The sequence below is a fragment of the Moschus berezovskii genome, chromosome 22 (genome assembly GCF_049115385.1).
Source record: "Moschus berezovskii isolate FMDL1 chromosome 22, NW_MosBer_1.0, whole genome shotgun sequence".
In the NCBI taxonomy this organism is placed as follows: Eukaryota; Metazoa; Chordata; class Mammalia; order Artiodactyla; family Moschidae; genus Moschus; species Moschus berezovskii.
Genome location: NC_142481.1, coordinates 16,011,843 through 16,024,130, shown reverse-complemented (window position 1 = coordinate 16,024,130; position 12,288 = coordinate 16,011,843). Strand labels below are relative to the sequence as shown.

Here is a 12,288-nt window from a genome sequence, read left to right as displayed (position 1 = left end):
TTTCTTACTTACATTTGCCCTTCTTAATATCTTTTCCTGAATATCTTTATGTTGGAGTGCTCTGGGGTTTATTCCTTTGCTCCTTTCTCTTCTATATATGATCATTCTCTTGATAATATAGTCTTGTTAAATACCATCTATATGCTGGCAACTCCCAATTTAAAAATCTCGAGTCCAGACTTCTTTGTTTTTGTTTTTTTTTTAAAGTATAGTTGATTTAGTGTGGGCTTCCCTGGTGGTTCCAGGATAAAGAACCTGCCTGCCAATGCAAGAGACATAGTTTTGATCCCTGAGTTGGGAAGATCCCCTGGAAAAGGAAATGGCAACCCACTCCAGTATTCTTGCCTGGGAAATCCCATGGACATAGGAGCCTAGCAGGCTACAGTTCATGGAGTCGCAAAAAGTTGGATACAACTTAGCAATTGAACATGCATTCATAGTTGATGATTTAGTGTATTATATTAGTTTAAGGTATACAACATAGTGATTCAAAAGTTTTATAAATTATACTCCATTTATAGTAATTATAAAATACTGTCTATATTCTCTGCTCTCTACAATATATTCTTGTAGTTTATTTTATGTATAGCAGTTTGTACCTCTAAATCCTCTGCCCCTATCTTGCCTCCCCCTGTGTCCCTCTCCTTACTAGTTTGTTCTCTGTCAGCAGTGTGGGAGGGTTCACTGGCCAATGTTGATGGCTGTTCCATCCTTTCATTGTTCAAACCATAAACTTGGAAGGCATGTTTGTCTTATCTCTTTCTGTTACATTCTTTTTTTTTTTTTTTTTTATGGTGCAAACACTTTATTTCTTAACAGAAAACTGATATTAAATGTTGGGGTTAGAAAACCTATTCAACATTTTTTAAAACTGCTCTAGCTTTAATTCACAATTACAAGCTTATTCCAATCTCTGCATAATAAAACCACATTTTAGACCAACAGCTGTTAGCTACTTTTTTTTTTTCCTGGTAGCCTTGGGGTGTGGATATTTTAATATTCATTTTCTATGTGCAGATAAACGAAATACTTCCTACTGGAAGTCTAATCAAATTAATCACAAAAACCTTAGTTGCTGTTCTTTCTTCCATGTAACTCATTTTTTAAAAAACTGCTCACAGTTTCCATAAACCTGAAAGTGATTTTTATAAAATGTAACAAAGAACAGTATGGAGAGATCCACGAACATACAGGATCTTGGAAAAGATGAGACCCCAGCGTTTCAGTGACTTGCCCTTTCATTCCCTTTATCTTGTGCAATCAGTTTGCTGCTGCTGCTGCTGCTAAGTCGCTTCAGTCGTGTCCGACTCTGTGTAACCCCACAGACAGAAGCCCACCAGGCTCCCCTGTCCCTGGGATTCTCCAGGCAAGAACACTGGAGTGGGTTGCCATTTCCTTCTCCATCTGTTACATTCTATATCCAATCTGTCAGGATATCTTCTTGGCCTTTCCAAGAGGAAAAATTAAATAGAATCTGACCACCTCTTTATATCTTCATTGATATCTCTCTGGTCTAAATAATTATTATTTCTCACATTGATTGCTACAATAGTAGGTCCCTTTTCTTCTCCTCTTGCTCTCCACCTTCCAGTAATTTAATTAAACTGTAACTAGGTGTCACTTCTGTACTCACACCACTTCAGTGACTCATACCACTCATACTACTCATACCACTTCAGTGGCTCTCCATCTCACTCAGAGTAAAAGCCAAATTCATTAGAAAGCCTATCGGGCTTCCCTGGTGGCTCAGATGGTAAAGCATCTGCCTGCAGTGCAGGAGACCTGGGTTCGACCCCTGGGTTAGGAAGATCCCCTGGAGAAGGAAATGGCAACCCACTCCAGTACTCTTGCCTGGAAAATTCCATGGACTGTAGAGCCTGGTGGGCTACAGTCCATGGGATCGTAAAGAGTCAGACACAACTGAGTGACTTCACTTCAAAGCTTAAATAATCTAATTATCCTTTACCTCTGACTTCATCTCAGCCCTCTCTAGCCACATTGACTTTGTTACTCCTCAGACAAACCAAACATGCCTTTGCTTTTAGGCTGTTTCTGCTGTCCAGAATGTTCTTTCTCTGAATATCTAAGTGACTAACTTTTTCACTTCCTTCAATTCTTTGCTTCAGTGTTAACTTATTAATGATTCCCTCCTTTGACTTCACCATCACTTCTGATCTCTCTTACCCTGCTTTTTTTTTTTCCATAGCACTAAGTACCTTCTAACATACAATAAAATTTACTTATTTAGCATTTATTTCTGGTCTCCCCAAGAATGTAAGATCCATGAAGGTAAGGATCTTCATTTCTTTCAAAACTGAAAGCATATAGAATAGTACCTGGCACAAGGTTCAATGAATGTTCTTGAAAGAAGTAACTGTAAGAGTGGAGATTATTTCGGTTCCTATGTTATTCATACATGCATAAAATTATAACCAGGTCCAACCACCTACACAAATCCTTCTTGACCTATGATTTATTGTATTGATTTCCTTATAATTCGAATCATTCCTCCTTGAGTTTGTTGTTGTGGTTTAGCCACTTGGTCGTGTCCAGCTCTTTGTGACACCATGGACAACAGCACGTCAGACTTCCCTGTCCTTCATCGTCTCCTGGAATTTGCTCAAATTCATGTCCGTTGAGTCAGTGATGCCATCCAACCATCTCATCCTCTGTTGCCCCCTTCTCCTCATGCCCTTAATCTTTCCCAGTATCAGGGTCTTTTCCAGTGAGTCGGCTCTCACATCAGATGGCCAAAGTATTGAAGCTTCAGTATCAGTCTTTCCAATGAATATTCAGAGTTGGTTTCCTTTAGGACTGACTGGTTTGACTTCCTTGCAGTCCACGGGACTCTCAAGAGTCTTCTCCACTCTCCTCCTCCAGTTACTCCATGACTTATTTTCAGTTATTGTTTTTGCACTCTTCAGAACTACAAAAACCAGTGTTCTTGTGGGTTTTATTTGCTGTTAAATTCACATACTTCATGGATGCACTTTTATAAATGTACCTTCTGGTACTTAATAGAGGAGAATTTTTTTATTATTCTTATTTTTCAGACTGGGAATCTATGTGTGAGACTGAAGAATTAACCCCAAAGCAGGACATTTATGAATCACAATCATCTCAGAAGGTAATAGAAAAACTTACAAGCTATGGCCTTGAGTACTCCAGTTTGAAAGAAGAATGGAAATGTGAGGGCCATCATAAAGGGCAACCAATGAATCAGAAAGCATATTTCAAGGAAGAGACAATCACTCATGAAGAAGGCCCTGTTGATGAAAGAGGACAAGAATATAACAAAACTTGGAGAAGTTTCCATCCCAACACACTACTTCATACACAACAGATAATCCCCAAAGAAGAGAAAGTACATAAACATAACACACATAAAAACTTTAAAAAAAAATTAATTGCCATTAAGCCCAAGAGTATCTATACAGAGAAGAAACTTTTGAAATGTAATGACTGTGAAAAAGTCTTCAGCCAGAGTTCATCCCTTACTCTTCATCAAAGAATTCATACTGGAGAGAAACCCTATAAATGTGTAGAATGTGGGAAAGCATTCAGCCAGAGGTCAAATCTTGTTCAACATCAGAGGATTCATACTGGAGAAAAGCCTTATGAGTGTAAGGAATGTAGGAAAGCCTTCAGTCAGAATGCACACCTCGTTCAACACCTGCGAGTTCATACTGGAGAAAAACCTTATGAATGCAAGGTGTGTAGGAAAGCCTTCAGCCAGTTTGCTTACCTTGCTCAACATCAGAGAGTCCATACTGGAGAGAAACCCTATGAATGTATTGAATGTGGGAAAGCATTTAGCAATAGATCATCTATTGCTCAACACCAGAGAGTTCATACTGGTGAGAAACCTTATGAATGTAATGTCTGTGGGAAAGCATTTAGCCTTCGTGCATACCTTACTGTACATCAGAGAATACATACTGGAGAGAGACCCTATGAATGTAAGGAATGTGGGAAGGCTTTCAGCCAGAATTCACACCTTGCTCAACATCAGAGAATTCATACTGGAGAAAAACCTTATAAATGTCAGCAATGTAGGAAAGCATTCAGCCAGATTGCCTACCTTGCTCAACATCAGAGAGTTCATACTGGAGAGAAACCCTATGAATGTATTAAATGTGGGAAGGCTTTTAGCAATGATTCATCCCTTACTCAACATCAGAGAGTTCATACTGGAGAGAAGCCTTATGAATGTAATGTTTGTGGAAAGGCTTTTAGTTACTGTGGATCCCTTTCCCAACACCAGAGAATTCATACTGGAGAGAGACCCTATGAATGTAAAGAATGCAAGAAAACTTTCAGGCAGCATGCACACCTCGCTCATCATCAGAGAATCCATCTTGGGGAGTCACTCTCACCACCCAATCCAGTCAATCACCAAGTCCTGTAGACTATTTCATAAATACTTTTGGAATTTATACTCTTCTCTATCTCTAATATTGCCATCCTAGTTTAAGACTCATCTCACATGGATCACTCTATAGCTCTCCTTTTTTAAAAATTTTTTAAATTATCAAAGTATGATAACACATTTACAGGAGACTTGGAAAATACAAAACAAAGTTATATAGTTCCATTGTATATTACAATTATTTTTTTAAGTAGATAAGACTTTTAGTTGGAGTTTCAATATCAAACTTTCAAAAATTAATAGAGTGAATAGGCAGAAAAGTAGAAGGATATAGTAGAATAGAAAAGCACTATTTATGAACCAATTCAACATAATTAAGATTTATATAATTTTCACACAACAGTAGGATATAAGATCTATTGAAGTTCCCATAGACTATAAACCAAGAGACTTTGTAACATATCCAGGGATGTAAAATGAGGTGCAAAAGTTTCATGGTCTAAAAGTACTGAAATCATACAGAGTCTCGTATCACTGTGGAATTATGTTAGAAATCAATATCAAAAGATATTTGAAAATAATCTACACATTTTCAAGTGCAATGTGACATTTACCAAGAGAAATCTTTGACTTAGCCATCAAAAGCCTCAATGAAGTTAAAAGATTGGAAAAACACAGGGTGATTGCAGAGAAGAAAGCACGTAAATGAGAATATCAAAATTAGAAATTAATATCAAGGACACTTTAAAAAACCCATGTATTTGGAAATGTCTAGTTTTATGATGGGTGTATCTAAGAAACATAACAAGGAAAATTAGAAAATATTTGTAACAATAAAAATGAAAAGAGAATTTATCAGAATTTGTTTCATGTTCAATGCAACTAAATACAGTGTGGAATCTTGAGTAAGATATGAAGACTAATAATGGACTCTAGCATAAAATTTTGTTAAATTTGAACCAAATCTATACTTTAGTTACTGTGTCACATGTTAATTTCTTGTTTTTTTTTAACAACATAGTATTTCTTTATATTCTCGGAATTGAAGTTTCAAGCATCATTCAAAAATTTTTTTTAAAAATCACTAAAATAATAAGCTTTCTAGACTTTTAGCAGTAATACTAGATGCCAGAATAAATGGGACTATATCAAAGTTTTGAGTGAATATAAGTTAGAAATCTAGCATTCTATTCATACTTAGTCAAACAAGTGGAGCCAAAATGTCATAAATTTTTTAGCTAAGCAAAAATTCATATTTTCTAAAATATATATATTATACATATTATATATGTATGTATGTATGTATACAAAAGCTGTTCTACTACACTTGATAAAGCCTTGAGAAAGAATAACAAAATATGAGACAGATTGGAAAACCAAGTAAATGAAATGGGAGAACTGAATATGAAATAGAAAAAGTGAAACTAGATGAAAGTAAAAGATCATCATATATCCAGTTGTTTTTAAACATGGCTGCTCATTAGAATCACATCCGGAGTTTTGGGGGGAAAAGTAATACCTGGGCATCTCTGTTTCTAAAAAATTTCCAAGATATTTCTAATGTGCATCTGGATTTTCAAAAGTGATTACTAAATGGTAGTTTCAGCTATAGAATTCTATTAGTTTCTGTTGACCAGTCATGAGGATCACTCTATATATAGCTTTCTAACAGATCTTCCTCTATCAACTTTTGGTCCCCTTAAATTCATTTCCCACCATGCACCCAAAATGATCATTTTCAAGTATAATAATACATCACTGCCTTGCTGTTCTTTAACATCTACAGTCTTTAAAACTGTCTATGAGGAGCTTCGTTATCTAGTTCTTATATACCTTTCAGCCTTATTTTATTTGTTTCTCTCTCAGATCTAGGCACTAGATCTAGGTACTTACCAGGACTAAGAGCTTAGATTCTGGAAAATCATAGCTCTCCTACTATTCTGGCATTGTGTGAATTTGAATAATTTGCTTGACTTATCTGAAACTCAGGGTTTTCTTTAAGTCTTAAAATAGAGATAATAAAGGATACTGTAGTGTAGAAATGTATTGAATGAAATAAGTGTCTGTTGTAGATTGTTGCATATTAAGTAAGAAATTTTCATGTAAAGTACTTCACCTAGTGCATCAAATATAGCAGATCTTCAATTAAATAATAATAGCTAACATGTATTGAGTGCCTACTGCACCAGGCACTATTCTACATACTCAACGTATATCAACTCATTTACTCTTTACAGCTAAAACAAGATTCCTTAGTAGACAAAGAATAACATCCATGGAAAGCAGCAGGTCACAACTGGGACAACCTAAAAACTTTAGAATATATGTAGGAGTGTTTTTACTATAGGCAAGTAATAGAAGTAGAACTATATAACGGAGCTGGTTTTAGGTTTCTAAAGAGAAAGAATTAGATAAACTAAGTAAAGAAAATGAAGGTTCACTGAGAAAAATACAGAACTTCTATTTAGATCAAGCACAGAGTATTGCAGTTAACTCCAAAACCTCAAGAAATTCATACTGCAGCATAAAAATACATCAGTCCCAAGTAATAGTATGGGTTAATCTAGGTGATTTCATCTAAACTGTTTCATACTACAGAAAAAAAATACAAAGTTTATAAATTTTTATCAGGTGATTGATTATAAAATCAAAAGGGGATTGAGAGAAGGAAGAAAATTACAAACTATACACACACACACATATATATACATAGTTTCATTCAGTGAATATTGAGTAGCTGCTGTTTGCCACACACCAATTTAGACATGAGGAGACAACATGATTGATACAAAGACCAGATCCTCAGAGTTAAAACAATAGATTTTCTAGGTCCAGAAAACAAGAATAATAAAATAAATCAAAGGGCATTATGTAGCCTAGGCTGAAGATACTCAAGATAATAAGTTATCAATTATTTCTGATTAACAAATTCACTGCAATTCCAACAAAATTCCTCAATAGGCCTTTTTGCCCTTTAATTTCACATCAAATCTTAAAACTTTTAAAATTGATCTATGACATGTGAATTCTAAAGAACAGCAATAAAATTATTGAATCTATTTGTAGAAAATTTGCATATGATAAAGATGGTTTAAATGCCAGTAGAGAAAGAATGGATTTGGGAGTAGTAAAAGAATTGACAATATACATCATGGCAGTGAGGGAAACAAAATCACAATGAACTATTTCAAAAGCATCACAGTACTAATTACTGCAAAGATGTGGAGCAATAGAAATAATCATACAATGCAGTTGAAAATACAGTAAGTCCACTACATACAAACCTTCAAGTTGCAAGCTTTCAAAGATGTGTATGTGCATTCACATGTCTAGTCATGTAAGTTAGTTTACATGTCTGGCATACCTTGTGACATGCGTCCATCCTCTACAAGTAGCTGTGCTTTTGTGTACTTCACAGTATAGAGCACAATAGTACAGTATATTTCAAGTCCAGGATGTCCAGAAACAAGCGTAAAAGCAGGCAGTGATGTAGCTGATATCTTCTATTGCTGACAATCCTTCAGATTTACCATATCCCATTTCCCTCCTCCAGTCAGTAATTCTTGCCTGTTCCCTTGATGCCAGCCCCTGTATGCCAGCTGTTTTATTGTACCACTGTACTTTTCAAGGTACTGTACTATAAGATTAAAAATGTGTTATTTTTTGCTTTTTATGTATGATTTGTATGAAAAATCCACAGAATTCTCGAGGCAAGAATACTGGAGTGGGTTGCCATTCATTCCCTTCTCCAGGGAAAGCTATTACAGTAGAGTTCTATATAGCCAATTGTGTCAGCTGGGTACCCAGGCTAACTTAGTTGGACTTGGAAAAATTGGACTTAACATTTTCTTGAAACAGAACTCATTCCTGTATAGGGGACTTACTGTAGTTTTTTAAAAAAGAATTTGTCAATATCTAGTAAAGTTGAAGATATGGATACTCTTTGACCCAGAAATTCAACTTAAACATCTACAGAGCCTCTCGTGTTCAGGGAGATGTACATGAAGACCCATTTCAGTGTTTGTAGAAATGAAAAGTTTTAGGCAATTAAGAAAATTACTGGGGTTTAAATGTTAAACTTGAAGTTGAAATGAAGGAACTAGAGATACTTCTATCAACCTGGATACACCTGAGAAACAATACTGAAATTGAACTAGGGGGTATTTTATATGATATGGTTCTACTTATGTAAAGTTTGAAAACATGCAAATCAAAATTATGTATTTTTTCATGGCTGAATACTATATGAAAATAGTGTAATAACATTCATGGAAGTAATCATCAAATTGTGATGACCTCTAGCGAGGAGGAAAAATGAGAAATCATTTGTTGAAAAAATAAGCAATCATAGCCAATTCTTCTAAAATAATAAAGCTGGTTGTGGGATTTTATTCTCTGTATCTTTCTGTATATTTAAACTATTTCATAATTTAAAAAACATTTAATGTTTGTTTTGGTCAGTTATTTCTTCACTGTACCTCAGACATGCCATATTCACCATTCATTCAACCCATAGTCACCATTTTCTTCAGAAAGAAGTTTGTACACAGTCGACTTCCAAATGCAATCACTGTTAATCTGGTGACTTTTCCTCTAGGAATCAGTATTTTGAGCATGACTATTTTTATGCTAAGAGTTTTATAGCCTACTTACTACACATTTTTTCCCCCATCATTCTTTTTTCCCCCAGCTTTACTGAGGTATGATTAGCAAATTAAAATTATATATATTTAAAATGTACAATGTAATGTTTTGGTACACTATGCTAAGTCACTTCAGTCATCTCTGAATCTGTGTGACCCCACAGACGGCAGCCCACCAGGCTCCCCCATCCTTGGGATTCTCCAGGCAAGAACACTGGAGTGGGCTGCCATTTCTTTCTCCAATGCATGAAAGTGAAAAGTGAAAGTGAAATTGCTCAGTCTTGTCCGACTCTTAGTGACCCCATGGACTGCCCCCTACCAGGCTCCTCCGTCCATGGGATTTTCCAGGCAAGAGTACTGGAGTGGGGTGCCATTGCTTTCTCCAATATTTTGGTATATTTAGAAAGAAAAAGAAAAGAAACTGAAGTCACTCAGTCGTGTCCAACTCTGTGACCCCATGGACTGTAGCCTACCAGGCTTCTCCATCCATGGGATTTTCCAGGCAAGGGTACTGGAGTGGGTTGCTATTTCCTTCTGCAGGGGATCTCCCCGACCCAGGAATTGAACCCAGGTCTCTCACATTGCAGGCAGATGCTTTACCCTCTGAGCCACCAGAGAAGCCCACTTGGTATAGTTACACACTATGAAATGATTACCTCCCAAAGGCTGCACCTTCCAGTTGTGGGTTAGGATTTCAACATATGCATACTCAGTCCCTAACAATGGCATCCTTTTTATTGTTGAACTATCAGAGTGCTTCATGTACTCTACATACAAGTTCTGCTATGGTCTGAATGTTTGTGTCCCCCCACCCCCACAAATAAAAATCCACGTGTCAAACCCTAATGACAAATGTAAAGGTATTTGGAGGTGGGGCATTCAGAGGACAGTTATGTCATAAAAGCAGAGCCCTCACAAATGGGAGTAGTACCCTTATAAGTGAGCCCAAAGAGCTCACTTGCTCCTTCTGCCATGTTAGCACACAGTGAAAAGATATCCACCTATGAAACAGAAAGTAGACCCTTACCAGACATTGAATCTGCCAGCACCTTCATCTTGCACTTCCCAGCCTCAAGAACTGTGACACATTTCTGTTGTGGATAAGCCACTCAGCTTTGGTATTCCTTACAGCAAAAGGAGTCAGACAAGTCACTTATCAGATATGTTATTTGTAAACATATTACCCCATTTTTGTAGGTTCTCTCTTCACTTTCTTGGCAGTGCCCTTTGAAGGAAAAGTTTTTAATTTTGATGAATTCCAATCTATTTCTTTCCTTTGGAATCGTATCTAAGAAACCATAATCCAAGGTCACAAAGATCTACACCTATATTTTGTCCTAAGAGTTTTATAGTTTTAATTCAGACATATTTCTGCATCAGTTGATACGATTATTTAGATTTTTCCTCTTTATTTTATAAATGTAGCACATTACATTGGTTTCCTATGTTGAAACACCCTCATAGGACCTGGATAAATTACACTTGGCCACAATATTAATCCTTTCAATAGCTTGCTGAATTCATTAGCATATTATTATTGCCAGTACTGTTTTGAGGATATTTGCATCCTATTCATTAGGGTTACTGGCTTTCAGGTTTGTTTGCTTTTTTTTCCTAGTAGATTTTTTGGGGTTTTTTGTTGTTTTGTTTTTGGCTCTGAAATCAAGGTAATGTTGGATGAGTTTGTTAGTTTTCTATTTAATTCAATTTGTGGGAAAAGTTTAAGAAGTATTGGTGTTATTCTAAAATTCACCAGTTAAGCCATCTTGTCCTGAGCTTTTCTTTGTTGGGAGGTTTGTGATTACTGATTTAATTGCCTTTTTTTATTGTTGTTACAGGCCTATTTGTTGTTGTTCAGTTGCTCAGTCATGTCCGACTTTTTGTGACCCTATGGATTGCAGCACACCAGGTTTCCCTGTTCTTCACTATCTCCTGGAGTTCATTCAAACTCATGTCCATTGAGTCAACGATGCCATCCAACCATCTTATCCTTTGAAGGAAGCCCTCAGGTGAAGGGCTCCCTTCTCTTGCCCTCAATCTTTCCCAGCATCAAGATCTATTTCTTCTTGAACTGTTTTTTGTAGTTCATGTGTTTCTAGGAGATTGCCTATTTCATCAAGGTTATCAATATGTTGGTCTACAACTGTTTATAGTATCCCTTTCACTTCTGATTTTAGTGATTTAAGTCTTCTATCTCTGTCCATATATATAGTCATAGAGAAAGACTTGCTGATTTTGCTGTAATTTTCAAAAAACCAGCTTCTGGGTTTACTGATTATTTTTATATAGAATTCTGTTTCAAATCAGTCACTCAGTAATGTCCAACTCTTTGCGACCCCATGGACTGCAGCACACCAGGCTTCCCTGTCCATCACCAACTCCTGGAGCTTGCTCAAACTCATGTCCATCAAGTCGGTGATGTCATCCAACCATCTTATCCTCTGTTGTCCCCTTCACCTCCTGCCTTCAATCTTTCCCAGCATCAGGGTCTTTTCCAATGAGTCAGTTCTTCACATCAGGTAGCCAATGTATTGGAGCTTCAGCTTCAGCATCAGTCCTTCCAATGAATATTCAGGACTGATTTCCTTTAGGATTGACTGGTTTGATCTTCTTGCAGTCCAAGGGTCTCTCAAGAGTCTTCTCCAACACCACAGTTCAAAACCATCCATTCTTCGGTACTCAGCTTTCTTTATGGTGCAACTCTCACATTCATACATGACTACTGGAAAAACCATAGCTTTGACTAGATGGACCTTTGTTGGCAAAGTACTATCTCTGCTTTTTAATATGCTATCTAAGTTGGTCATAACTTTTCTTCCAAGGAGCATGCATCTTTTAATTTCATGGCTGCAGTCACCATCTGCAGTGATTTTGGAGCCCCCAAAAATAAAGTCTGCCACTGTTTCCACTGTTTCCCCATCTATTTGCCATGAAGTGATGGGACCGGATGCCATGATCTTCGTTTTCTGAATGTTGAGTTTTAAGCCAACTTTTTCACTCTCCTCTTTCACTTTCATCAAGAAGCTCTTTCATTCCTCTTCGCTTTCTGCCATAAGGGTGGTGTCACCTGCATATCTGTTATGAATATTTCTCCCAGCAATCTCAATTCTAGCTTGTGCTTCATCCAGCCCATCATTTTGCATGATGTACTCTGCATAGAAGTTAAATAAGCAGGGTGACAATATACAGCCTTGACATAGTCCTTTCCCAATTTGGAACCAGTCCATTGTTCCATGTCCAGTTCTACCTGTGGCTTCTTGACCTGCATACAGATTT

The 12,288-nt window shown here is 36.7% G+C and overlaps 1 protein-coding gene across 5 annotated transcripts in view; it reads left to right on the top strand.

Moving 5' to 3' along the window:
* Positions 1-10,496, top strand: part of ZNF570 (zinc finger protein 570) — a 36,563-nt gene extending 26,067 nt beyond the window's left edge. For all 5 annotated transcript variants that reach the window (XM_055410848.2, XM_055410850.2, XM_055410851.2 and 2 more), the window contains one exon: positions 3,054-10,496. In XM_055410848.2, the coding sequence (XP_055266823.2) occupies positions 3,054-4,408 (1,355 nt within the window). In that variant the 3' untranslated portion in view covers positions 4,409-10,496. The remainder of the gene's footprint in view (positions 1-3,053) is intronic.
* The last annotated feature ends 1,792 nt before the right edge of the window (positions 10,497-12,288 follow it).